Source organism: Lynx canadensis, chromosome C1 (assembly GCF_007474595.2).
Source record: "Lynx canadensis isolate LIC74 chromosome C1, mLynCan4.pri.v2, whole genome shotgun sequence".
Taxonomy (NCBI): Eukaryota; Metazoa; Chordata; class Mammalia; order Carnivora; family Felidae; genus Lynx; species Lynx canadensis.
This window is the reverse complement of record NC_044310.1, coordinates 14,799,410-14,825,264: the sequence shown is the minus strand read 5'-3', so window position 1 is coordinate 14,825,264 and position 25,855 is coordinate 14,799,410. Positions and strand designations below refer to the sequence as shown.

At 50.6% G+C, this 25,855-nt stretch overlaps 1 protein-coding gene across 3 annotated transcripts; it reads right to left on the bottom strand.

Moving 5' to 3' along the window:
* Window positions 1-25,539, bottom strand: CDA (cytidine deaminase). Of its 3 annotated transcripts, none has more exons than XM_032594208.1 (4): window positions 25,334-25,537; window positions 13,537-13,648; window positions 8,177-8,234; window positions 1-78 (listed from the first exon to the last, which is right to left on the bottom strand). In XM_032594208.1, the coding sequence occupies exons 1-4, from the start codon at window positions 25,485-25,487 to the stop codon at window positions 13-15; spliced, it is 390 nt and encodes a 129-aa protein (XP_032450099.1). In that variant the 5' UTR covers window positions 25,488-25,537; the 3' UTR covers window positions 1-12. The 3 variants fall into 3 exon arrangements, with proteins under 3 accessions (XP_032450099.1, XP_030180911.1, XP_030180910.1); XM_030325051.1 differs by lacking the exon at window positions 1-78 and adding an exon at window positions 3,753-4,290 and having other exon boundaries at window positions 25,334-25,531; XM_030325050.1 differs by lacking the exon at window positions 1-78 and adding an exon at window positions 5,813-6,059 and having other exon boundaries at window positions 25,334-25,539.
* Window positions 25,540-25,855: the final 316 nt, after the last annotated feature.

Sequence of the window (25,855 nt, the reverse complement as noted above, 5' to 3'; positions counted from 1 at the left end):
GTGTTTACATCTTTAGAGTGACCATGCCTTTGTGTTGTCCCCTCCTCTTGACTGTGGGCTAGACCTTAGCGGCTTGCTCTGAGGGAATAGAATTTGGCAAAAGTGATGAGATGTCCATCTTCATGGTTGGGTTACAAAAAGACTGGCTTCTGTCTTGCTTTCTCTCTGCTGCTCTCCTGCTCGCTTCTGTGGGAAGCCAGCTGCTGTGTCCTAATCTGCCCTGTGGGGAGGCCCACATAGCAAGGAACCAAATAGTAACAGCAATGGCCCACAGGAACTGGATCCTGTCAACAATCTTGCAAGCGAGCTTTGAAGTGCACCATTTCCCAGTTGAGCCTTCAAGTGAGATCGCAGCCCCGGATGACATCTTAACCACAGTCTGGTATGAGACCTTGTGAGCCAGATGACCCAGCTCTGCCCAGATTCCTGGCCTGAAGAAACTGTGAGATAATAAAATTTTGTTGTCCTAAGCTGCGAATTTGTTTGGCATCATTTGTTACACAGCAATAGGTAAGTGATGTAATCGTTATGCCATATTATTTTCTGTTCAGTTATTAAGCTTTTAACCCCCTCCTCTTAATTTTCCCTTATCCTACCCCTCAAAAACAATGTTAACAGACTGGATGTTCCTTCCATGCTTGTTTCTGTGCTCCTGTAATCATGCACAAAATATTAAGCATGTGTGAGAGACTTACTAGGCCATTCCATTATTTATTCTTGAATAGCACTTTGTAGCCTCACTTCTTTAAAAAAATTTTTTTTAAACATTTATTTATTTATTATTTTTTTTTTAATTTTTTTTTTCAACGTTTATTTATTTTTGGGACAGAGAGAGACAGAGCATGAACGGGGGAGGGGCAGAGAGAGAGGGAGACACAGAATCGGAAACAGTCTCCAGGCTCTGAGCCATCAGCCCAGAGCCTGACGCGGGGCTCGAACTCACGGACCGTGAGATTGTGACCTGGCTGAAGTCGGACGCTTAACCGACTGCGCCACCCAGGCGCCCCAATTTATTTATTTTTGAGACAGAGAGAGACAGAGCATGAACGGAGAGGGGCAGAGAGGGAGACCCAGAATCTGAAACAGGCTCCAGGCTCTGAGCTGTCAGCACAGAACCTGACGTGGGGCTTGAACTCACAGACTGCGAGATCATGACCCGAGCCGAAGTCGGACGCTTAACCGACTGAGCCACCCAGGCACCCCCATAGCCTCACTTCTAACATAGGCACCCAAAGTACCCCTGGCGCCCATCAATTATAGTCATGCTCTCCTCCCTACTAAAAGGAAATCCTAAAGAACCTTGTATTTTACATAAGCAATTAGCAACAGCTGGCAAGAGAAGCAGAAATATACATGCTTCTGTTTCTATTTTTTTCCCTGGGAATCTGGGACTCCGCTTCAGAGTCCTAAAAAACACAGACAGCTCCGAATAACAGAGCACGTGCTGCTCTGAAATTGCAGGCGCTCAGAACAGGGGACACAAAATTAAAGCCCTTTGATTTTAAACAAACATCCCAGCTTCTCTCTAGCCAAATAAGTGCTGTTTTTCCAAGCGGACATCGTTCAAATAATTCTGGAATCTTTCTTTGAGGGTTGCCTTCCCCAGTCTGTTTGCACAAAGTATAAGGGTACTGGGCTTTAGTGCCTCAGGTGGTCCTCAGTCTTTGCCCCTCCTCAAGCTCCGCTCCCTAACCAGATGACCCTTCTTGTGATCTGGGTGCAACATCCTTCCTCAGGGCCGCCTTCCCATTCTCAGGCAAGCTCCACTCAGAGCACCACTCTGAGTCTTTCCACCACTCCACTCAGAGTCTTTCCCTCGGTGATATTCATCATAAAGTACTATAACCGAGAGCTCTGTGCGGGCAGGGATTTTTTTTTTTTCTTATTCACTGCTGCATCCCCAGGGTCTCACCCCAGCCCTAGAACACAGGAACGGATTGGCTTGTTGGTACCAATCAAATCCATCTTCAAAGGACCAACATTTGTCACCCTTAATAAAAGTAATGGTGATTTATTAAAAGAACTTCTTGAGGGTCCACCACTGGGCTCATGATTTCATTCCATCTGCACAGTGACTCCATTATCCCCATTTTATAGATGAGGCAATCGAGTCTCACAGTAATGAAATAACTTGCCCAAGGCCACACAGTTTGGAGGCTAACTCCAAAGTTGAAACCCATTGTGCTCTCTGATTTTTTTCTTGTGACATTTTTTTTTTTAATGCTTTGGAAATTTAAAAAATTCAGATATGTACAAAGGAAAAAAATCACAAATCTGGATCCCCATTGACCAGAATTTGAACCGATGTCAACATCTTGGTATATTTTCTTCCAATTTTCTTTTTTTCTTTCTCCATCCCCCTTTGTTGAGAACATTCAGAAGACCGTGCTTAAGACGCCAACAACCATTCCTAAAGAAAGGCAGGGTAGAGTTTTGTGCCACGCAGCAATGCTGGAATTACCTTCCTGCCTCCCAAGATGGCGGCAGGTAGGTCTGGGTGTGTTGTGAAAAAGCCAGACAGCAACACCTGCAGGTGCTCCAGAAATGAGTAGAAAGAACTCATGGGGAAGGGGTGACTTACCTGTCCACTTCCTGTGACCCTGGCAATTTGCTTGCCTAGGAAAGAGGAAATCTATGCTCTATTCTTACCAGCCAGTGAGGCTGGTCCCAAGGCCAACTTCCAGGAAGGATACCCAGAGCCATCAGCCCCCTTTAGAGGGCCAGCCTGGCTCCTTCCCTTATTCAGTCCTCACCTTCCTAATTGTGTGTGTTCACGAGAGAAAGAGAGAGACGAAGTTGATAACCAATAGATCAATAAGAGTCCCCTCCTGACCCTCCTCACACCCCAGAAGGCAGCATGGCACCTCCACCGTGCCCACCTTGCACTCGGTATCCGCCTGGATCACAGTTTATATTTCCGTGCCTTTGACCTGTTTACACCTCTCTTCCTGTCAGACTGGGAGTTAGCTCCTCAAGGGCAGAGACTGCTTCTTATATATCTTTCTCTCTGCAGTATTTGCCATATAAAGGGTATAAATAGAGGCAGCCAAATACCAGCTGTGGGAGAACGGAAAAAACACTTGGACTCAGACAGACCCGATTTCAAATTCCAGCTTTGCCACAAATTAGCTGTGTGACTTTGGGTGAGTGGCTTTACCTCTCTGAGCTCCGATTTGTTCATGGATAAAGTGAGGACATAGACTTTAAGTTCGACGAGTGAAGACTAAATGGGTTCATAGATGTTACAGGACCTGGATTCGGGCCTGAGCTTTGCTACAGCCCTAGGGTAAGTCAGTCAACCTCTCTCAAGTCCAGTGCCCTTGTCTATAAGAAGCGGGGGTAGGGGGTACCCACCTCACTGAGCTGCTGAGCACTTTAAATAAAAAAAAGAATCCATGCGATAGTACCAGACACACAGTAGGTCTTCAGAGATACATTTTTACCCTGTCTAGACAAACTCATGCCTTTCTCTTTATACTTTGGAATCTCTCAGCTACAACCATGCAGGTGGATGGCATCCGATGCCCGGAGAGCCCAAAACAAACTCTAGAAATGGCCACTGGCAGTTTGGCCCAGGCCAGTGGAGCCTGCCATCTGGGGGAGCAAGAGCCTACAAACTCAGCTCTCCACACCAAAGGGTGCATGGTTCCACGGTGCCCATTTCCTCTCCCAGCAGAAAACATCCAGGCGTTTCTATAAAGACAAATCACACTGTCGTCCCAAGAGTTGTGAACAATGATAGAGACAGAGCAAAACATGCACTCCCAAATCGGGATGTTCCGTGATGTCTATAATTAGAAAAGTCACTCAGAACAGGATGGGACCTTGGGAAGGCTGACAGGGAAGAGGTCCAGACTTGGCTGGAATTTTAAAGAGGGACTGCAGGAAAGGAGGAAGGGATGGGTGGTCCTGTCCCGGAGAGGACAAGGTGGGTTGCAAGGAGGGACGTTGGCCCAGAACAGAATGAAACGCTTTATCGGTTCAGGTGAAGACCGTCATGCTTGAGTGTAATTTGGAAAAAGCCTCGTCTGCCCAGCCCCCGGAAGGGCTGGGGCCCATTTGGCCGATGTCCCCAGGCCTGTGAGAACATCTTCATCAAGTTCTCCGGGCGGCTGTCTCCTCAAGCACACGTGAAAACCCAGGCTCTTCCAGGTGGTGGGTGTTTTCCGACCTTCACTGGATCTTCTGCGGGCCCAAGGACCCGAAGGGGGCAGGTAGCAGCTCCAGGACTGTCCTGACAACATATGTGCCATCCGGCTTGGTCATGTAGACAGCCCAGTTGGTGCCAAACTGGAAAAGAGGCAAAGCCAGCGTGAGGGAGGCAGCGTGACTGAGGGGCTGGGACTGACCTGGATTTGAGTCTGGGTCCACCTCTGTCTAACGTTCCTCTCTGTGCCTCAGTTTTCTCATCTGTAAAATGGGGATGGCAATACTCATCCCTGGCCCAGCGAGCCTGAGGAAGGAGCCACCAAGAGAATGTCTGTCGAGCAGTTAGTAGAAGTGCTCGGCACCTTGTTGAAGGGCAACGAATGATCTGTTCTATGATGAGAGACCGACCCAGGGCTTCAGAGGAACAACATCTAACCCCCAGGGCCAGATGTGCACCTGCTGTGACAAACAACAGCTAAGATCTGCTTCCTTAAAGCACCTTCTCTTCACAAACACGAGCAGATGCCTGCCTGCCTCACCACACACCAGATATTGCCCACGTGTGATTTCGCTCTCTGCCCTTGGAGGTAGGTGTTATTATTTTTTTCCTTAAAGTTTATTTATTTTTGAGAGGGAGAGAAAGTGCAAGTGGGGGAGGGACAGAGAGAGAGAGAGAGAGGGAAAGACGCGGGGCTCAAACCCACGAACTGTGAGATCATGATCTGAGCAGAAGTCAGAAGCTTAAATGACCGGGTTACCCAGGCGTCCCTGGGTAGGTGCTATTACGATTCCCATTTTAGGCTTAGCAGGGCAAAACCAGTAAAGCAAAGATTTTAACCCAAATCTGTCCCCCCACCCCTGGTCTCTCCCACTCCCAGGAGCTACCACCTGCTTGCTGTTTGATCTTGGGCAAATGATTAAACTCCCCGGGGCTCCGTGTCTTGATCTGTGAAATGACTTTGAGAACCGAGGAACGTATCAGGCAGGAAGACGGCTGTGTGTGATGCAGAGCCCCGAAGTTGGCCTCAACAAACTGGGGCTCAGCCTGGCTGTCGTGTTACCATGGGTGGAAGGCACCTGTACATGGTGCCCGGCACACAGTAGGTGCTCAGTTAATGGAAGCCGTTCTTACTGGCTACTTGGCTGTTTGTGACCGCTCAGCTCTGCAGCTCTACTGTGCTTCTGTCCGAACCACTACATCCTTTCCAGGCACATCAGTCTTCGGCGTTTTGGTTTTGTATGTTCGTTTATTCATTTTGACGGAGCGAGCGAGCAGGGGAGGGGTGGAGAGAGAGGGAGACAGAGAATCCCAAGCAGGCTCCGCACTGTCAGCACACAGCCTGACGCAGGGCCCAAACCCACAAAATCGCGGGATCACGGGCTGAGTCGAAACCCAGAGTCGGACACTTAACCGACTGAGCCACCCAGGAACCCCTGGATTTTTTTTTTTTTTAATTAATGCTTTCAAGAAGGCGATTTTTCTGCTTGGCAGGTTCTGCCTGAGGATACAGATGAAAGCCGAGCAGTGCGACCCTAAGCGCCAGGTCCCCGGCCCCCGAGCTTCCTCTCTTGTTACTTGCAATTTGGTTTCAGTTTTGCCTCTCCCTCCTTTCGGCTTTTTCATCCGCCTTCTCTCGTTTGCCAACGTCTACTCTGTCTGGAGAAAACAGCAATGAGCAATTGGACCAAGCTGGGGCCTCAGGAGCCAGGGGGCTGGCATCCTGATGTGGTTTCCTTCCATGGCCTTGGACATGACAAGGTGCTGGGCAGCCATTTCTGCCCCTCTATCCAACCCCCCCCCCGCCCCCAATATGGCGATGACGTCCATATTGTGAACTCAGTGGCTTTATGGTGGCATTTTCAGCTGAATTTGGGAAGGGAGTTCTGCTAACCGTGTCTGGTTGGCAGGCCTGGCAAGAAGTAGAAAGAAAATGGAGATGTTTGCATTGTTCGACACATGCTCCGAAAGCCCAAGGCACAAAGGCAAATGAAAGGGGTTGTTACCCCCCCTCTCCCCACCCCCCCCCCCCGGAATTAAACAACTCCAAAGCAGAAGCCCCCGTGAAACAAGCACCATGACACCTCCTCTGTGGCTGAAAAGAATTTGTCTCGTCATAGAACCATAAAGGCAGGGAGGCGGCTGTGAGTGCCAGCTTACCACCATCTGGCTGTGTGTCCTTCAGCAGGTCATTTTACTCCTCTCAGAAGTGGGGGTAACCACCCACACTTCTCCCACCGGCTGGGGTGGAGATTAAGTGAGATGCTGTATTTAGAAGGACCGATGATGTCACATGGAAGCTCACAAGCCTGTGGGATTCTCCAAGACGGTGGCGGCTTTAACCTTTTGGGACTCTGGGGGACACAGACCTTTTTTTTTTTTTTTTTTTTAAGTTTTTTTTTTTTTAACGTTTATTTATTTTTGAGACAGAGAGAGACAGAGCATGAACGGGGGAGGGTCAGAGAGAGGGAGACACAGAATCTGAAGCAGGCTCCAGGCTCTGAGCTGTCAGCACAGAGCCCGATGCGGGGCTCGAACTCACAGACTGTGAGATCATGACCTGAGCCGAAGTCGGCCGCTTAACCGACTGAGCCACCCAGGCGCCCCGACACAGACTTCTTTGAGAGTGTGTGAAAGCTGACAACCCATCCCTCCCCAAAGTGTACACACATAAAAAAACTTCCACTGAGTCAAGAATAAGAACTCATTGAATCCATGTTGTTTTGTTTTGTTTTGTTTTGTTTTGTTTTGTTTTGAGAGGGAAGGAGGGCATGCAGGGGAGGGTCAGAGGGAGAGAGAGACAGAGGATCTTAAAGCAGCCTCCATGCCCAGCTCGGGGCCAGACGTGGGGCTTGATCTCATGAACTGTGAGATCATAACCTGAGCCCAAATCAAGAGTCAGACGCTTAACCAACTGAGCCAGCCTGGCTCTCATTGAATCTACTTTTCAATGAATCTCATTGAATCTACTTTTAACCATTTTTAAGGGTACAATTCAGTTCCATTTGTTCTTGGAATACAATATCCCCTCTGTCCCGTGGCCTATAAGGCCCTGCCCCGTCACCCCTACCCTTTACTTGCTGCGTTCTAGCCTCTTTAGCCCTCTTCCAACTTAATCAAACTCACCAAATGTATGAGCATTAAACTTGCTGGTTCCTTTGCCTGGAAATCTCCTCCTGTGGACCTTTGTCTGCCTCGTTCTTTATTATTTATATCTCTGCTCAAATGTCATGATCTCATGGTTTGTGAGTTCAAGCCCTGCACTGGGCTCTCTTCTGTCATTGCAGAGGCTACTTTGGATCCTCTGCCTCCCTCTCTCTCTGCCCCTCCCCTGCTCACACACACACACACACACACACACACACACACACACTCTCTCTCTCTCTCTCTCTCTCTCAAAGATTAATTAAAAACATTAAAAAAAAATAAAGTAGTTGTTGGCAAACTATTTTTCCGTAAAGGGTCAGACAGGAAACATTTTAGGTTCGGCAGCCCACAGGGTTTTGTCAGAACTGTTGAGCTCTGCTGTTGCAGGGCCAAAGCAGCTATAGACAAAATATGAAGAAATGGGCGTGGCTGTGTGCCAATAAAACTTTATTTACAAAAGTAAGGGGTGGGGGGCTGGATTTGTCCTGGGCCAATGTTTGTTGATCTCTGACTTTTTCTGCATTCTCGTCTCCACAGCCCTCATCATTCTCAGAAACTCTGTTTATTTTGCTCCTTATTTGTTGTCTGTCTGCCTCCTGCACTAGACTGTGAACTATGACGGCAAGGTCTGGCTTGTATTTTCACTGCTGTCTCCCCAGAGCTCGGTCAGGCCTAGCACACAGTAGATACTGACTCAAGTAGCTACTGGATGAAAGAATAATTTCCAGTGATTCACGCAGGCTTGGGACAGCTTAGATGTCAGCCAACAGGGCAAACAGGACAGCAGCTGTGTGACCTGGCTGGCAGCCTGGCTTTGCTCCCACGGCCTAGAAAGGCAGGGAGGCACCTAGTTTATATTTCCCAGAAAAGAAAGGTGTTTACCTCTCTCATGACTTGCCTACAGGCTCCACATGGTGAGATAAAATCATCCTGGAGGTCACTGCGGGAAAAAGAGAATCAAACATGGGTCAATCTCTCCTGAGGCATGAGGACAATTACTGAAATGCAGGCCCTGAGTTCTGGCCTGATGAAGTCAAATCCCGCCAAGCAGTTTCTGATTCACAGACGCATGGTGTCGCAGAGGCTCAGAAGAAACACCAGGTGGCTTTCCACACCTCCAAGGGGGCAAGGCCACGGGCAGGCCCGTTGTTTTCATTAGCGCGTTTGGAAAATGTTTAGTGAGCACTTGCTGTCGCCCACACTCCAGAAACACAAGGGTGAAGAAGAATTGGTCTCTGGCCTTCAGGAGATCGCTCAGCCCAGTGGACAAATAGATAACTAAATCAGTTACCGTTTTAAACAAAATGCAATAAGAATGCACAGTGAGAGGAGACAATCCCTGCCTGAGGAACAACAGAGAATATTGTGGAGGAGATGGCGTTCGGTGCGGTCCTTGGAGGAAATGCAGAGTTCATAAATCACCGTTAGTGAGCACCTACTGTGTGCCAAGATCTGTGCCAGGCACTCGATATCCATTTCTTTGAATTCCCAGGACAACCTGAGTGTCAGAAGGACCATTTTACCTGCAAGAAAACAGGTTCAGTGAAACTAAGTAACTAACAGAGGTGGTACTCTGAAGGCCTGCGTTTTTCTGTGCTGCAGGCAAAGGAAATAGTATATGCAAAGGCCCTGTGGCATGAAAAAAATGGTGTGAGTCAAAAGAGAAAAATGGGTTCCTTCGCCTCTCAGAATCGAGGCACCTACAGGCAGTCCTCCAGCTCTGAGCAGGACGAAGGGTGAACTGAACAGTAGGAACCGCCAAGCCTGCCGGAGGACCAGAGGTTACGCCAGCAGCCACCATCGTCCCTGCTCTCCAGACGCACAGCTCTGTGAGATCTCTGCAAGAACACTGGGCTTCAATTTTAGTTTTTGGTCAGCTCCTCCTTTCGCTAACCGTGTGTGACTTGAACCAAGTCGTTTTTACCCATCCAACGTGCATCTCTTGGCTTGTAAAACAAGGGGAATCATGTCACCTACTTCCCAGGAATGCTAGAAGATAAAATGAAATAAAGGGCAGAAAGCACTCTGTAAACTTTAGAGTGTTCTACACATATTGTTATTGCTTGTACTACTAGGCGCTTATTCCTTTACACATATAAGCTCTGTCTGAATTTCAGTGCCTTATGATATACAGATTTATTATATATAACTTATATACCATAACTTAAAATTACATATATTAACAATGATTATCCTTTTACTTGATATGTGCCTAGAATGTCCCAGGCATCCAGCGAAACACTGAAATGCAGGATCTCATTTTATTTTTTTTAAGTTATTATTATTACTTAGTAACTTATTTTGGGACAAACCAAGACAGCATGAGTGGGGGAGGGTCAGAGAGGGAGAAGAGAGAGAAGACAGAGAATCCCAAGCAGGCTCTGCATCACCAGGGCAGCACCCGATGTGGGGCTTGAACTCATGAAATCACGAGATCGTGACCCGAGCCCAAACCAAGAGTCGGGCGCTTAACCCCCTGACCCGCCCAGACGCCCCTATTACCTCGTTTTAATCGACAAATATTTATTGGCGCTTCGTACCAGGCACTATCAGGGCTGGGGATACAGCAATGAACAAAATAGACGAAACTCGTTGCACTCAGGAGATTTTCACTAGTGAGAGGAGCCAGACCACCAACCAACCAACCATGTGTCAAGTGGATATGGCCATAGCTGGCATGAACTGCATAAAGCAGCTGAGGGAGGAGAGAGTGATGGCTTGTTATTTTATCCTCATGATAACTCGCTGTCGTATGTGGGATTCCAGTCAAAGAAAGGTTCTGCTCCATGGAAAGGTGGGTCCTCTCTGAGCATGCTCCCAGCTTCAGAACAAAAGCCCACGGGGACGTGAGAGGGTGGGGACCCTAGCCCAGGATGCACACGCAGCCAAAGTAACCCTTGTGATTGCCAGGCTCCGGCTCGGGTTTCCATAGGATCTTTGGAGGCTAGACTCTGTGTTATTTTTTTTTACTTCTTTCCACACAGACTGACCATGCCAGACAGGCACGGGAAAGGAAACAAAGACCAATCAGAGAATCTCTGCCTTCAGGGGTCTAGTACTGTCTGGGAGGGGAGATAAAGTCTGCATGTTAGTACTATGACACAGGCAGGCTGTGGTTACGACCGTGGGAGAGGTGCTCTGAGTGAAATTCAACCTCCCTTCCGTGGCTGCTAAGGCCCTATATAATCTGGCCCCTGCCAAGCTCACCACTTCCTTTCTCAATCTTGTGACATGCGTGGCCAGCTTCCCAAAGAACACTTCCCAGGAAAAAGTGACCTGTATTAGGGTCTTCAAGGGGGTGGGGTGAACATGCATTCCAGTGGGAAGTTGGATTTGGCTTAGGCTTCAACCACCAAAAGTCACAAGATATGGCTTCCAGGCAGCGTAGCTCTGAGAGCTGAGAGAGAGCCTGACCATGACACTGGCTTACCCTTACCTCACACTGCACTTCTCTGTGCCGGGCACTGTGCTGAGGACCTTAGGTCCATCAACTCATTTAATCCCCTAACAACCCCATAAGGTAGGGACTGTGTAGATACTTTTATTGTCCTCACGTTATAGATGGTGAAAGACGACATGACCTGCCCAAGGTCACAGAGCTACTAAGTGGCAGAACCAGGATTTGAACCCAGGATCTGTGGACCCTGCCTTTGGTAGTCTTCAGCTTGCAAAAGTAGTTAAGGATAAGGTTAAAACAATAGTTTTATTTTATTTATTTATTTTTTGAGAGAGAGAGAGAGAGAGAGAGAGCGCGTGCGAGCCAGAGCATGAGCGGGGGAGGGGCAGAGAGAGGGAGGCATAGAATTGGAAGCAGGCTCCAGGCTCTGAGCTGTCAGCACAGAGCCGGATGCGGGGCTCGAACCCACAAATGGTGAGATCATGACCTGAGCCGAAGTCAGGCGCTTAACCACCTGAGCCGCCCAGGCGTCCCTAAAACAATAGTTTTAATCTGTTGCCTACTCTGGGCCAAGACCTTTACAGAAATCACTTCCCGCATCCTCACAATAGCCCAGTAGGTCAGCATTCCTCTCCTCCTTTCTACAGATGAACAGCTGAGCTCAGATCCTCAGCAGAGGACAACAGCGGGCAACAGCGGAGCAGGATGTGAAACCAGGTCTTACTAACCTTGGAGCCAGGGTTTTTAATCATTACTCAACATTCCCTCCTAGAGTAAGAATCAAAAGGCTGAAGGAAGACGCATCCCAGAACGTACTGGGTGCAGCAGGACGCCTACCACCTCTCCTGCCCTGTGCTGTGCTGGGCTTGACAGTTTCCCTGCTTTGTGCTGATTCTGGTCACGCGCTGAGGCCATCCTTATCAGACGCGATGGGCTGGAAACCTCTCGGCTTTGATGGCTATGCTGGGGCCCCCGTGGGACAAGCTTAACTCCCCATTAGCAGAAGCCCAGCCTGGGCCCCACACTCTGCATTCCGGAGATCTCGAAGGGGCTCTCTGAAACCGTTCACACCCGTCAGTGTTAACGAGGGAGCTGGCACTTTCCACTCATCTTGTAAACCCCACGCTCTCAATTTAACAAGTCATTAGTGCAATAATGACTACATTTCTGGCTCAGGGATGCTGGTGCAGGCTGAATCCCTGGAGCAGAGCAGTTGGGTGGCTAGAAAAATGCAGGTTTTATGTAAATAAGGAGATTTGCTAATCATCGCTAGCGATACCCAGGCCTTTTAAAAGTAGATAATGACCAGGAGAAGGAGCGTTTCATTTAGAACATTCTAAACAGAGCAAGGCCACTGTGCCATTATCCTTTTGTTGACTTTGGCCTCTTTTTCACCCAGAATATCATTATTTTCTTGGATCAGGTTTGGAATTGAGTTACTCTCCCCTCCCCCCTTTTAAATAAAGCGCAGTCCACATCCTGAGCTCTGCTCATCTGCACAAAATGTTCCCAGCATGGCCTCATTTATTCCTCCCAAAGCCGAAGGGAAGCCAGGACAGACCTTGGTGACAGGGAGGGCTCTGGGAAGCCGGGACCGACCTTCTCCCTAAGTGCACCTTGCCTTCAGTTACTCAGGAAAATCACCTTCAATAACCTGGTCCGCCTCGGGACCAGACTGAGACAAAGCTATAGAGAAACGGGAGCTTGTTTCGGTCACACGGCCCCTGCTGGCCTCGCGCTGGGTCCCTGCATTTCTGGAGGCTTGCGTTTCCGCCAGCAAGGCCCTCTAGCGCCACCACAGTGAAGAGGTGCTTCACTCCTAGTACGTAACCCATGCACCTGGATGTCCTGAAAACCAATACTTGGTCAGTCATGCACCCACTTTCTGGGTGGATGAAACATTTCCCGTGGCATTTTCCCTGCACCGTTAATTTGCTAAGAAAACTCTCTCACAGTGCAAAGGTACACGCAAGAGCAAGTCACTATTAAATCGGAAGCGTAACAGGGTCCACGTTAGTAAAAGAGCCCACTCACATGCTCAAATCCTGAAGCCACTGAGTCTGGGTCCGGGGCCAACAAGAACTCAACGAGCACCCTGTGATGTTTAGGTTTGGGGCATGTAGAGAGAGTAGGCTAATGCCATTATTGTTCAGCCAGGACCTGGGCTGGACTCTGATTAGTGTGTGAACTGTAACCCGGGTTTACCTGGCTGTCACCCCACCAGCTTGCGTTGGCAGCCTGGTTCTTGGCACTTAGAGGTGGGCAATGCCAAGGGCAGTAGTCAGCTCTCACAGCGAAGGATCCCGGGGCAGCTCAAAGAGAGCAGGGAAGAGTGTTTGATTTCCTGGCACAGCATGGTGCCGTGGAATGAGCCCAGAGTGAGACTCCAGAGATGTAGTTTGGTCTCAGCTTTGCCACGAATTCCCAGGAAAGTTGCTCAACCTCTCTGGGCCTCAGTTTCTTCATCTGTAAAATGGGGGTAGTGGCCAGGGGGTCTATACCAGGTGATTTTCAGGTCCCTCTGGCTTTAGGCTTCTATGCTGCCATTCTGTTGTATCTTGTCGGCGTTCTGTTGTCTGTACTGTCACTAGAGCAAAAACCCCACCTGCCCTTGAGTTAGAGGTGTCTCGGTTGTTTACCTGCTCTGTAGGCTCACTGAGGGCAGAGTCCACTTTTTGACTTAACTCTTTATCCTCGACACTCTGTCAAGCCCGACAGTGCCCGGCACATAGGAAGTACAGAACAAATGTGTTGGATGAATGAACGGATGAATGACACACGCGTGGTGAGTGATGGCCAAATAGATGGATGAATACAGCGGCAGCCTGCCTTTCCCACCACTTACCTAGAGATAGCAATTGCCCTGAACTCCCTGTGCCCTTCTGAGATAGCCTTCTGGATGGCGGTTCGCTCCGCACAGACGCCCATTGGGTAGCAGACGTTTTCAATGTTGCACCCTGAGAAGAGAGGAGGGAACCAATGACACTTCCAGAAGAACTACTTCCCATGGCAGGTGTTGAGTAAGAGGCTTACCCCATTCCAACGCAGGGAGGGACCTGTTACTCAGAGTGGGCAGTCTGACAGGAAGTGCTGGGACACTGGTGCCATGGCCCTTCCCAGAACACCCACCCTTGTCACTCACCCAATGCCTCCATCTTGAAGCACAGCCCGGGAGCAGGGACAGCAGAGCAAAGCAGATGAACCTAGCCCCATCGCCCCAGCAAACGTCAAGGCCAAGGGAGATACTGAGCCTTAAGATGAACAGAGCCCCCAGCCCCAGATCTAAGAGACAGAAGGTTCAACGATTGGGCCTGCGCAAAATTTTCGGTGCTGTTGACCAGCTATCAGAGTTCAACCGAGTTCCCCATGAATTGTGTTGCAAAACGAACTGTCAAAACCAACAAACTAACAAACAAGGAACTCCCAAGCTTTGCAAAAGGTGTCTGTGATTGCACAAGCCTTAGGGCAATCCCAGCCCTCCAATGGGAGGCATGCTGCTAAGGTAGCAGAGTTCACAGCAAGGGATTTCTCCCCAGTGTCCCTTTCAGGAGCGTTCCTGGGGGACAAGGGGCAAAGCCTATTCCCAATGACATAAAACATTGGCATACTCAGATTGGCTGACTAACAAACTCCCCATTTTCAGGGAGGTAAGGCCGTGAACAAATGCCCACAGAAGCTGGGCTTCCCCCTGACTATTGAGATGTGCTCTTTATAGCTTGTCTTTCTCTCTGAGGCAGAGATACTGTTCCCCAGGATGTATTTTCTTCTTCCTTTAAGTAATACGAGTGACCTCCTATTCCAATATGGCTGCTCACATGGCCACTCAGCTACAGACCGTATTTCCTAGACTCCTCTGCAGCATGGTATGGCTACATGACTAAGTTTTGGTCAATGGCATGTGGCCCACAGTGAGGTGGGAAACTTCTGGATCACATTTTTTGTAAAGAGGTTGATTGATTGCCCTTTACTTCCTTTCTTTTACCCTCTACAGGCTGGGATGAGGTGGGACAGCTCTGACCATGTGGTTTATGATCATAGGGATGGAGAAGCCACAAGAGAGAAGGCACTAGGGACCCTGGTCCAACTCATGGATAGAGCAGAATTGAGATGCCTATTTGCCCTAGCACAACTGCCTACTCTGAGTTGTTATGTGAGAGAAGAGAATTCCGCCATGTTGGACTCACTGTATTTGGGGATTTTTGTTATAGCAGCTTTACCTAGATCTAACTGATAGACAAATTTGGACTCAGAGTGAGATGCGGCTTTAATAAAAAACATCTAAAACACATGGACTTGGGCAATACAGATGTGGCAAGGTGGAGAGCTGTTGGCTTTGTTACTCTGTGGCAGATGATTTGGTAAAGCCCCACCCTGCAATAACCTGGAGGGCAGATTATGTTACTCATTGCCTACCAATGGGATCTTTCTACCTGACAATGGGAACAGCCCTGTGGCAAAGAGCTGATGAAGGGTGTCACCTTCTCAGTCTATTGTTTCAAGGTTTAAGGCAGTCACCATCAAAAGGACTGAGGGATGGGCCAGGCAGGGAAGCCAGTCAGTAAAAAAAAGGGGAGTTGGCAGGTTTAAGAACTATGCCGAGAAAGGATCTTTGGGTGTGGTACTCCAGTTCAGAAATGACTGGAAGCAAATAGACCAGAAGGTTTCTAAGTTTTAGATAGAATTGGCTAGCCAGAGAAGCCAAAAGTCTGCCCTGTTAAACCCTGTGATCGTTCAGTCCCTAAAGAAACTCCTGGGTCCCCCAAACCCTACCATCAGAAGTGAGCTGACAGAGCTGTGTGCCCCCAAGGAGGTCACTCTCTCCAAAACCCACTTCAGATGTGTGGCCAATGACAGGATGATCAGGGAAGAAGCTCCCAGAGGGCAGAGCCTGGGTCCCCAGTGGACAGGGACAAGGGGTTGCCGCCAGGGCAGAAAGGGAAGGCAGAGTGCATGCCAGGGTGGGGAGTCTTCTCACAAGAACTGCCTGGCAAGTTTGATAACTACACAGACTGGTGGCCACCGTGTGTGCCCTGTTCTTCTCCTTTTCCCGTTGGGAAAGTTGGTGACTATTACTCTGTCCTACTCTTTCCTGTTCCCACTCCACGCTGAATATTGTGGGAGTGTGAAGTGAGGTGTGGGTGATTACCTTTTAGTTTTGGGGCCAGTAGGCCAGGGGGGCCACATCTACACCTGAGGAAGGAGACCACTCCGCCTCGAGATCCTGCTCTTAGAGCTGAATGCAGTGACTGAGTGGGACTTTGGGCTGCCTCCCTTAGGAAGGTGGTAAGTGGGTCCTACGTGTGAAAGGATGTACACAGATACTTACAGGCCACAGCCAGTTCTGTGGCAAAGACTAACTGTTCCCAAGGTTCGCTCTCCCACTAGAAGCCACTGGAGTTGACTGGGGCACATGACTACCCAGTCGGCGACCACATTTCCCGGCCTCCCTGGAAACTTCGTGTAGCCTTGTAGTTTTAGCCAACAAGATATGAATGGCAGTAACGGGTACAACTTCCAGATGATATTTTTGTGGGGACAATGCTTGCTCCCCCGCTTCATCTTTCCCTTTCCCAGGCTCTGGAACATGCATGTGCCAGTTTTGAACACGTGGATGTGGACACCACTCTAACGATGGCAGGACATCAAGACAGAAGGAATTTGACCTCCTGAACAACTGTGTGGAACACAGCAGAGCAGAACAGTCCGTATGCCCAGCACTGCAGCCCACCCCCTGGTCTGTTAGATGAAAGAAGTAGGCAGCCATCGTGTTCCAGTCACTGTGTATATTTTGTTTCATCACCTGCGACTGTTCCTTACCTATGGCACTCCCTTTTTCTAAGTGATTATGCAGGATTTTGTTTCTCCTGAATTCACCAAATTTGGAAATTGTTTGGTCCTTATCTCCTCATATATTTTGCCCACAGAATTTTCTGTCCTTGCAATATTTACATGGATGTTCTTTGGAGGGGTTCGATTAATCATTTGCTCCATTAAACATCATCATGGTTCTCAGGATCGCAGGTATTCATGTCCAACTGATGGCGAGGAATGGATGTCACTAGAGGGCCTGCCCCACCCTGCCATCCCCTGGGCTGGGTACCTCTGCTGCAAGTGTCTTGCTAGGACAGGATAAATGTGTTCACTAACAGTGGCACATGGACTGGCTGTGGGGTGTTAGGTGGGAACAGGTTTGGAATTCCACTTTTGGGAAGAAGGACGGGTGTCCCTACTGGGCACCAGAGGGTAGATGACAGCGAGCATCTATTGTTTCCGCAATGTAGCACCTTTCTCCTTCCCCGCCCCAGGGGAACGACCCTCACCTATGTTCTCAACGCGTCTTACAGATGGGAGCGGCCATCTTTTTCTCGCGTGACTTTTTTTTTTATTGGTCTAAGGTTGCGTGCCTGACCCGCGCTGGGCCAATCAGAGTTGAGCACCAAACTCACTGGGCCAATCAGAGCCGGGCACCTTACCCACACTGAGCCAGTCAGAATTCTCTGTGCCGGAACTTCTGTTTCTTTCGCAGACTGCGAGAGTGGGCTTGAGACCTGCTGGTGGCCTGGTTTCCATTCATTACGGAGGAGACCATTAGGAGACAATGAAATGGACACACTAAAGAATGGATGAAAGATGAGATGAGAGAGACTGGAAGAGGGTCTGGCTTGGCGCAGTTGCCCCCGAGGCCCGGCTACGCGCCAGCTCTTCCCCAACTTTTAGGAGCCAATACTCCCTCCTTTTGTCCAAACTAGTTAGCGGGCGGGTCTGTTGTTTACAACCACACAGATGTCAGTTAATACAGTTGGGAGACAGGACCAAGAGCGATCAGGGAGTTGCAACCCTGAAAGTAATGATTGAGACATTTATTGAACGCCACATGTTTTTGACTTCGAGCAAGCTTTGTTCACATTCCTATGTGAGTATAGCCGGGATAACCGGCCCTCTCTCAGGGTCAACGGAAGTTAAATGAATAAATGAATACGCCTCTTTTGGTCCCCACCTAGTCTCCCCGGCCAGGTTCCTTGATGCCTGCCTGAAATGACTTCTTTAAACATGCCCTTGCCTGCCCTGGCCCACTGTTGCTGATTTTGGCCTGGCTGCATTTGACTTCTGCCTCTCTCAGAGTAAGATCCTTGCTAACTTTGTCCCGCCACTTCATTCCCTGTCTTGGCAACCATCCCAGCCCTGCCTTGTCCCTCAGGGCCACTTTCCCTGTTAAGCGGGATTCACATAAATCTTGGGTTTCATAGAAGGCTAGTCCCTCAGGACAATTGCCTGTGGCTGCATTTGAAATTCAGAGTGGCCTCATCAAGAGAAATTTCCCTTAACTGTGTCTAAAAATTTCAAAGGGCCAGAGCCCACTCACCCACCCCACTGCCCAAACAGAGCTTTGCAGAAAGAGCCCCTGGCTTCTCTTCCGCCCCTGGGACCCTTTGCCCCACTGGCCCTGAGAATTTGGGCAAGAGACTAAAACCTCCTCAAGACTCAGTATCCTCATTTGTAAAATGAAAGCGATGGCGCCTTCCTCGGAGAACTCGCGCGAGGATGAGTTGAGACCACGCACGTAAAGCAATTAGCACAAAGCGTGACGCAGACTAAGTGCTCGGCAGTGGCCCAGCTGCTGCTATTAATGGCACAAAAGTCCAGCTTTTTGGACTTTTTAGGCCTGTGTGGCTGAGCTTCTACTCCTGCTGGATAAGGTGTGACAGCGGCCCTGCCTCTGTCCTTCAGGCACTTTGAAATCCTTTCCACGAAGACAAGGTCCTACCTAATCTGGTGCCAACCTGCCTACCTCCTAGACTTCATCTCCTTTTGCCCTTGAGGCCTGCCGGCCTTCCAGCTGTTCTCCAAGGATGCCAAGTGCCCTCCTGGCACATGGCATTTGCTCCGGCTGTTCCCACTGCCCGGAACTCTTTTCCCCTACGTGCCTATGGTTCACCCTACTCCTGTCTCTGCTCAAATGTACCCTCTTCAGAGAGGCCTGCCATGGTCATCCTGTCTCAGAGTGCCTCCTCCCTTCATGGCCTCCTACCCTCTCGGTCCATTTCTCCTGCTTTAATTTCATCACAGCCCTTGACATTTCCTGAAATAAACGTCTTTATTGTCTAATTCTGAGGTCACAGTGTAAACCTCTTGAGGGCGGGGGCTCCTGGGTGCAGAATGCCCAGGGCCTGGAACAATGAGGCCCGTGAGACTCTCTCCGCACTTCAATGACTGTGATTTCCCACTGGGGTGCTAGACCTCTAAGGTGCAAAGTTATAATTTCACGTGGGGCCTCCAGCAAGTTCAAGTGGAGTTTCCTCCTCTTGTTCAAAAAGAGAAAAAGAAAAAATGGGAAGAAAGGCCTCGGCCGTGTACTCTGATCAAGAAAGGCCAGACAGGTTCGTTTTGCTTCTCTCGCGCAGAAAACAGGCTGTCGTCTAGCCAGGCAAAGCAACGCCATGGCCAGTGTGGCCTTCACTTACTCTGAAACATACGTGCGAGACGGGCTGGTATGATGCCAAGTTAGGAATCCACAATTGTAAGATTGGGCCAAATAACACCAGGATGATAGGGCTGTCATTACTGCTTTCTTTTCTTTTCTTCCATTGTTTTTCTTTCATCTGCCTGGCACTCCGTGGAACACTTCTATCTGTATCGTGTCGTTGACCCTTTTAACAACCCTGTAGGGCAGAGGCTGTTATAACCCCATTTTAGAGAAGGTAAAGGCTGAGGCTGCTGGCAGGGAGCCTGGACTTACATCCTGACCTGTCAGATACAAAGGGCTGTCCTTTTTCTCTATGGCAGTTCAGCGAGGACATGTTTTAGAGTGGGTTTGGCGCTTAAGGCAGGGCGAGGGTCAGATGTGATCAAGCCGTTAGCAAGGAAAGAAGTTCCAAAGAGGGGATTTGGGCCTGGCCACCCAGAGAAAAGAGCAGTGCTTTTGAGCACCGTCTCTCTTGAGGGACCTAAATACAGTTAAAACGGTCCTTGTCACACACAGCGGGCATCAGCGTCTTCTGGACAGCTTCTTAAAAGAGGTTTCTCAGAGGCACGTGGGTGGCTCAATTAGTTAGGCATCTGACTCTTGGTTTCTGTTCATGGGATTGAGCCCTGCATCGGGCTCTGAGCTGACAATATGGATACTACTTGGGATTCTCTCTCTCTCTCTCTCTCTCTCTCTCTCTCTCTCTCTCTCTCTCAAAAGAAAAATTTTTTTTTCAACCTTCCCCTTTCCTCCTGGAGTTTCTGCTTCAGTAGGTCTGGGTCAGATCCCAAGAATTCACATTTCCAGCAAGGTCCCAGGAGGTGCTGAGGCTACAGGTCTGGGACCGTATTTGAGAATCACCAAACCAGAAAAATGTCACGTCCACGGGCTTGAAGCAATACTACACTCTTTCCACATTCCCACCTCCCAGCCCACTGCACAGGCAACACACAGTGTCACATATGAATTACATTCGAGCTCAACTACAGAGCCCAGGGGTTTTGGTGAAGCTCCTCTTCGTAATGAGCTGTTTTTGAGTGACAGTGGAGAGGACCAATGGATGAGCTGGGAAGACAGGTGTGGTGGGTGTGAGGAGGGCTGTAAGGACAGGAAGCCAGTTAGAGACACCTGCTTTGACTTACCAGGAAGTGCTATGAGGGGTCAGCGGTGGGGAGGGTGCTTGGAGAGCAGTCCTGGAGGAGAAGGGGAAGCCAGGGGCTGGCCTAAGGGAAGGCGATGAAGGACCAGATTTAAAGGTTAAAGCCCAGACAAGCTGGATTCAGCGATTGACCAGGACATCTTTAAGAATCTTTTTAGAAATGCAGCTTGTTCCTCTCAGAATTCATGACAGCTGATCCAGTAAAGTGGCTTTTCCCCTAAATGGCGAAGGGGCGTATAGAGTGTGAAGCTCCTCCAGGGAGGAGTGAGGGAGATAGACCAGTGTCCCAAGGACAAACTCACCCATCCCTTGGGGGGTGCCAGGAAAGAGTGGTCTCCATGACTCTCCTCTGCCACCTCCTATCTGGCGTTGTGCAGACACTGGCTGCCCCTGCCAACCCCCTGCTGCCCCATCTCTTCTGTGTCCCCACCCCCCTCTCCCTCTGTAGCTCTGCCTCCCCCCGTGGGCTCCTCCTCTCCCCACAGCTCTCCCACAGCAATCACAGAAGGTAACTGTTGGGATCCATCACCCTCCCGGTGATCCAACCCCGGGAGGGCACAAGGCCCTGGTCAGTCAGCATCGAGGGGAAAGGACCATTATTACAAGATCATGACAACAAGGCTGTCAGATTTGTTTTTGAGGTGGCCTCTGAGGAGGGAAACTCCACACGGGCTGGGCTTTGGTGCAGCTGGAGAAAGTCACGAGCTGGGCAGACCCGTCCCACGATCAACTACAAACTCTAATCCCCGCCCTGTGCCCTGTCAGGTTTCCTCTGACTGTTCTAGGTCCCCTCCTCTCCTAGGTCCCCTCCTCTCCAGGCCCTGCCTTACTACCATCTGCCCTCCCTTTCCATCTACAGAAGGAGATCCAGGGATCCTGGCTAAATGCCCTCCATTTGTCCCCCTCTCTCAGCACACTTTCTGTCCCTGTCTGCACGTGCACCCTGTGGCAATGGGGCGGCAGAAAGAGCACGACCTCAGTTGTCTCATTCGTAGAGGGTGCCTTGGGCTTTTTTTTTTTTTTTTTTTAACATTTATTTATTTTTGAGACAGAGAGAGACACAGGATGAACGGGGGAGGGGCAGAGAGAGAGGGAGACACAGAATCGGAAGCAGGCTCCAGGCTCTGAGCCATCAGCCCAGAGCCTGACGCGGGGCTCGAACTCACGGACCGCGAGATCATGACCTGGCTGAAGTCGGACGCCCAACCGACTGCGCCACCCAGGCGCCCCTGCCTTGGGCTTTTGCACACTCCTTCTTGTGGTAACAGACCCACCCAGCCCCCACTGGGAAGGGATGTGCTGCTGGGCCAATCACACTACTCTATCATGACAACAGTGATTGGCCCAGGGATGTGCATGTGGTTGGAGATGGACCCATCAGAGCTCTTCCCTGGAGTTTTTCCATCTCCAGCTAGTGAAGGGGAGTCCGTCCTTCCTTCCTTCTTTCCTTCCTTCTTTCCTTCCTTTCCTTTCCTTTCCTTTCCTTTCCTTTCCTTTCCTTCCTTCCTTCCTTTCTTTCTTTCTTTCTTTCTTTCTTTCTTCTTTCTTTCTTTCTTTCTTTCTTTCTTTCTTTCTTTCTTTCTTTCTTTCTTTCTTTCTTTCTTTCCTTTCTTTCTTTCTTTCCTTTCTTTCTCTCTCTCTCTCTCTCTCTCTCTCTCTTTCTTTCTTTTTTTAAATAGGGAATTTGATTTTTTTAAAAAAATTTAATGTTTGGGGCGCCTGGGTGGCTTGGTCGGTTAAGCATCCAACTTCAGCTCAGGTCATGATCTCACAGTCCGTGAGTTCGAGCCCCGCGTCGGGCTCTGTGCTGACAGCTCAGAGCCTGGAGCCTGTTTCAGATTCTGTGTCTCCCTCTGTCTCTGCCCCTCCCCTGTTCATGCTCTGTCCCTCTCTGTCTCAAAAATAAATAAATGTTAAAAAAAAAAATTAAAAAAAATTTAATTTTTATTTTTGAGAGAGAGAGAGAGAGAGACAAAGTGAGGGAGGGGCAGAGAGAGAGACACACACACACAGAATCCAAAGAAGGCTCCAGGCTCTGAGCTGTCAGCACAGAGCCCAATGCAGGGCTCGAACTCATGAACTGTGAGATCATGACCTGAGCCACAGTTGGATGCTTAACTGACTGAGCCACCCAGGCACCCTGAGGAGAGTTCTTTCCTCTCTGCTTTTGAGGCTGTAAAAGAATATGGACCAGAGGCTGCCTGCACTCATGTCCCCTGATGCCTGGAGAAAGCCCACCTACAGGATAAGAGAAAGAAGCAAGCACCCAGGAGGATAAAGAAGGACATGGTGACATCGGAGTTCCTGGATCCAACTGTCCTGGAGATACCATCTACTCTTGCCCATAATGGTTCTGCTTGGTTTCTGTCACTTACAACACATGACACTCATCGTCTCCCTTCATGTGGTGGCTGTGAGATTACAAGAGATCTTCCATACCAAGTGCTTAGTGAAGGATCAGTGCCTTGTGGCTATTACTACTCCAGCTCCCACCTTGGTCAGTGCCTCCTCATGCCCCTGGTCTACCTGGCTGAAACTCTAGAACCATATTCCTTTCCTTCATTCTACACTGCTCATCCCAAGCCCAGTCCATTCGTCCCAGATGGTTTTCCTCAGGTCTTTCCTTCCTCCTTGTTCCAATGGCCACCGCCCCAGTCTGAGTCATTCATTCGCACACTCAACAAACCTCAACGGAGGACATATTACAGGCTGGGCAATGCACTGGTCCTGTGGACGATCAGCAAATAAGACAGACATCCTCCCCCTGACACTCTCTCCTCTGTCTTGGCCCTCCTTGAGTACCTGTCAGACCAACTGTCCTTGAATTCTACTTTCATGTTACTCTTCTTCTTCTTAACATCCCCGGTTCCCTACTTCCTACCTCATCAAATCTCAGTGGCAATGCTTGGCCTTCACAAGTCATCCAGAAGCTGCCTCCAAATCGTAATGATAGAACAATACCTTTAACAGAAGGAGAAGCAGCCACTGTGGCAGAAACTGGGCTAGTCACTTTACAGGCATCGACTTGCTTAAAGCCTCACAACCTGAGGTTCCAGGGCTGATGATAACAGGCACCAGCCATCAGGGAGGACCCTGGTGCCGTGCTGGGCTAGGCAAAGCAGCTCTGTTCAGAGCCATCCAGAAAGGTGGGCACACCGTGTTCGGCTCAACAAATGCGTAAGGCACATTTGGGTGAAGGGTGTTGCCCGGCATCCCACAGCCGATAAAGAGCAGCACCAGGATTCAAACCCAGCAGCCCCTAATCCAGGGCCTTCGCCCCATCCCAGGGGGCATCCCTAAATCCCCACGGCACAACCAGGTTCCTTCCCGCAACTTAAATAGGCCACACTCCTGCTCACCTCATTCAACCACTCCTGCAGTCATCGGTCGAGGCCTCCCTTTTGAACCATGACCTGTGTAAGAGGAGGGACCTCCATAGGGGGAGAGACGATGTCATTTCTGCTCATGGCGCTATCCCCGGGGCTTGGCCCACACATTACCTAGCACGTCACGGTACACAGCAAATATTTGCTGAATGAACGAATCCATGCAAAGAGGCACTGGAAAGAACCAACGGCTGATTCGATGTTTAAGACCCTGGAGCCACGGGGCAGTGTGGGCTGCAGTGTTGTTTGTGGTGGTGGTTAATGTTTAATACTCATCTGAGCCACCGGGCCAGGCTGGATTCCCTACAGAGTAGCCACCTTGGGGTCAGGGGAACTCCGGATTAGAATCCCAGCTCTGTGATCTCGGGCGTTTAGCTTCTGTGAGCCTCAGTTCCGTTCTCTAGGATTGCCGGGTTGTGTCAATGGAGAGCATTCCTCACCACCCTTTCACGTAGGGACTCAAGGTTACTTCTCCTGCTCAAAGATGTTTGAGATTCAGGTAACTCGTGAAACCGGAAAGAACCTCAAAGGTGAGAGATAACTGGAACAGCAAGGAGAGCCCAGAGGGGGGGACTGTACAAGGGGAGGCGGGGGCTCGCAGCTAGGCTCACAGCTGAGTGGCGGTGGGGGGGAGTGGCCCACAACTGGCCTCAGGCTGCTGGAGGTTACCCATTAGAGGCACACATGTGAGCTTCTTTTCCTTTAAATAGCTGCCGCTGCCAGGCAGAGGCAGATTCTGGGCAGCAGGGCTGGGTGTCCCCATCTGCCCACTGTGCCAATTCTCATCTGCCCCCAGAGTGGCGGGGAGGGGCATGGCTTCCCTGCCACTTCCTCACCACGGTGCCCCGCTCTTTTGAATGAAAATGCCTCCCAGCTTAGTGAAAACAAGTCTGAACTTTTGTTCGAGTGAGCTTTCTCTATAAAACCAACAAACCAAAGAAAAGGAGCTTAGGAACAGATTAGTGCTGACTCCAATTCCCACCCTCCCCAGGCCAGCACTCATTGCTGGTCACCCAAACTTCGCCTGGCCTCCTTGCTTCCTCCAAGGCCCTCTGCAAGCCCTGAAGTCCACTAACAAGTCACCGGCTGTTGGCCTCGGTTCCTCATTTTCCTTCCTAGCACAGCAGGTGACGTGAAGAAAGCAGGGTCTGGGGGATCTCAGCCCTGGGTTCCACCCCCAGTGCCCCGTGCGACCTTGACCAAGTCGTGTCACCTCTCTGGTCCTCAGTTTCTTCATTGAAAAGTGGGCATAACACGGAGGTCAGTGGGTGCGAGGGGAAGCCTTGCTGATAAAACCTGTGGAAGCCTTAGGAGGGCGCCACAAGGACGGCGGGGGGGGGGTGTCAGAAAGTATCAATTCTCTCCCCCCTCCCCCCAGCACTGAGTTATGGCCTCCCCTTCCAACTTCCCTCCCCGTCCCACCTCTGGCTTCCCAGTCCTCTAAGAATTGGACGTCGCTGCATCCGAGCAGCACCTGCGTTCCCCACGGCCCGGGACAGCAGGCAGGGCAGGGGCGAGTGGCAGCGTCACTGAGAGCGGCCAGTGCTGCCCTCTGCTCTGCGGGCGCCCGCCCGTCCTCTTGCGACCACCTGCCCGGGCTGCGGCCGAGGGGGGACCGGGGCGCCGTCCTTACCGGAGAAGATCCTCCCGTCCCGAGTGAGGAGCGCGGCGCCCACGGGGAAGTGACTGTAGGGACAGTAAGCGGACTTCTTGGCCTCCCGGCAGGAGAGCAGCAGCCGCTGGACGAGCTCGGGCTCCAGGGCGCAGGCGGGACGCTCCTGGGCCATGTCTGTGCCCCAGGGCGGCGGAGGCGTAGAAGTCAGTCCCCTGCCAGCCGGCCAGGCCCGCGCGACGCTGGCTCCTCCCCCCGCGGCGCGCGTCCCTGCGGGGCGCTGGGCGGGGCCTGGAGAGGGACCTCCCGCCCCACCCCCAGCTCCCACCCCCCTTCCCGCCCCGCAGGTCCGGGTCCCAGAGTGTGGTGGGCGGCCCAGCGTGAAGAATGCGACCGTGCCCCCGCGGGCTCCCCCTCTCCCCTGGGGACCACTCTCACTGCTGACACACTGAGGGGCCAGTGGGACGGGACATGGGTGCCCCTGTGGAGGGGGCGACTGTGGACACACGCTCCTCAGGAAAGAGGCTGCTGGGGGTCAAGGTC

Bases quoted from the DNA above. Each gene is read 5' to 3' on its own strand.
- CDA (XM_030325050.1), bottom strand. From the start codon at position 25,487: ATGGCCCAGGAGCGTCCCGCCTGCGCCCTGGAGCCCGAGCTCGTCCAG. The intron at 13,649-25,333 runs GTAAGGACGGCG...CTCTCTTCTCAG, and splicing joins GGACGGGAGGATCTTCTCCG to GGTGCAACATTGAAAACGTC. The intron at 8,235-13,536 runs GTAAGTGGTGGG...TTTTTCCCGCAG, and splicing joins AGGGCAATTGCTATCTCTAG to TGACCTCCAGGATGATTTTA.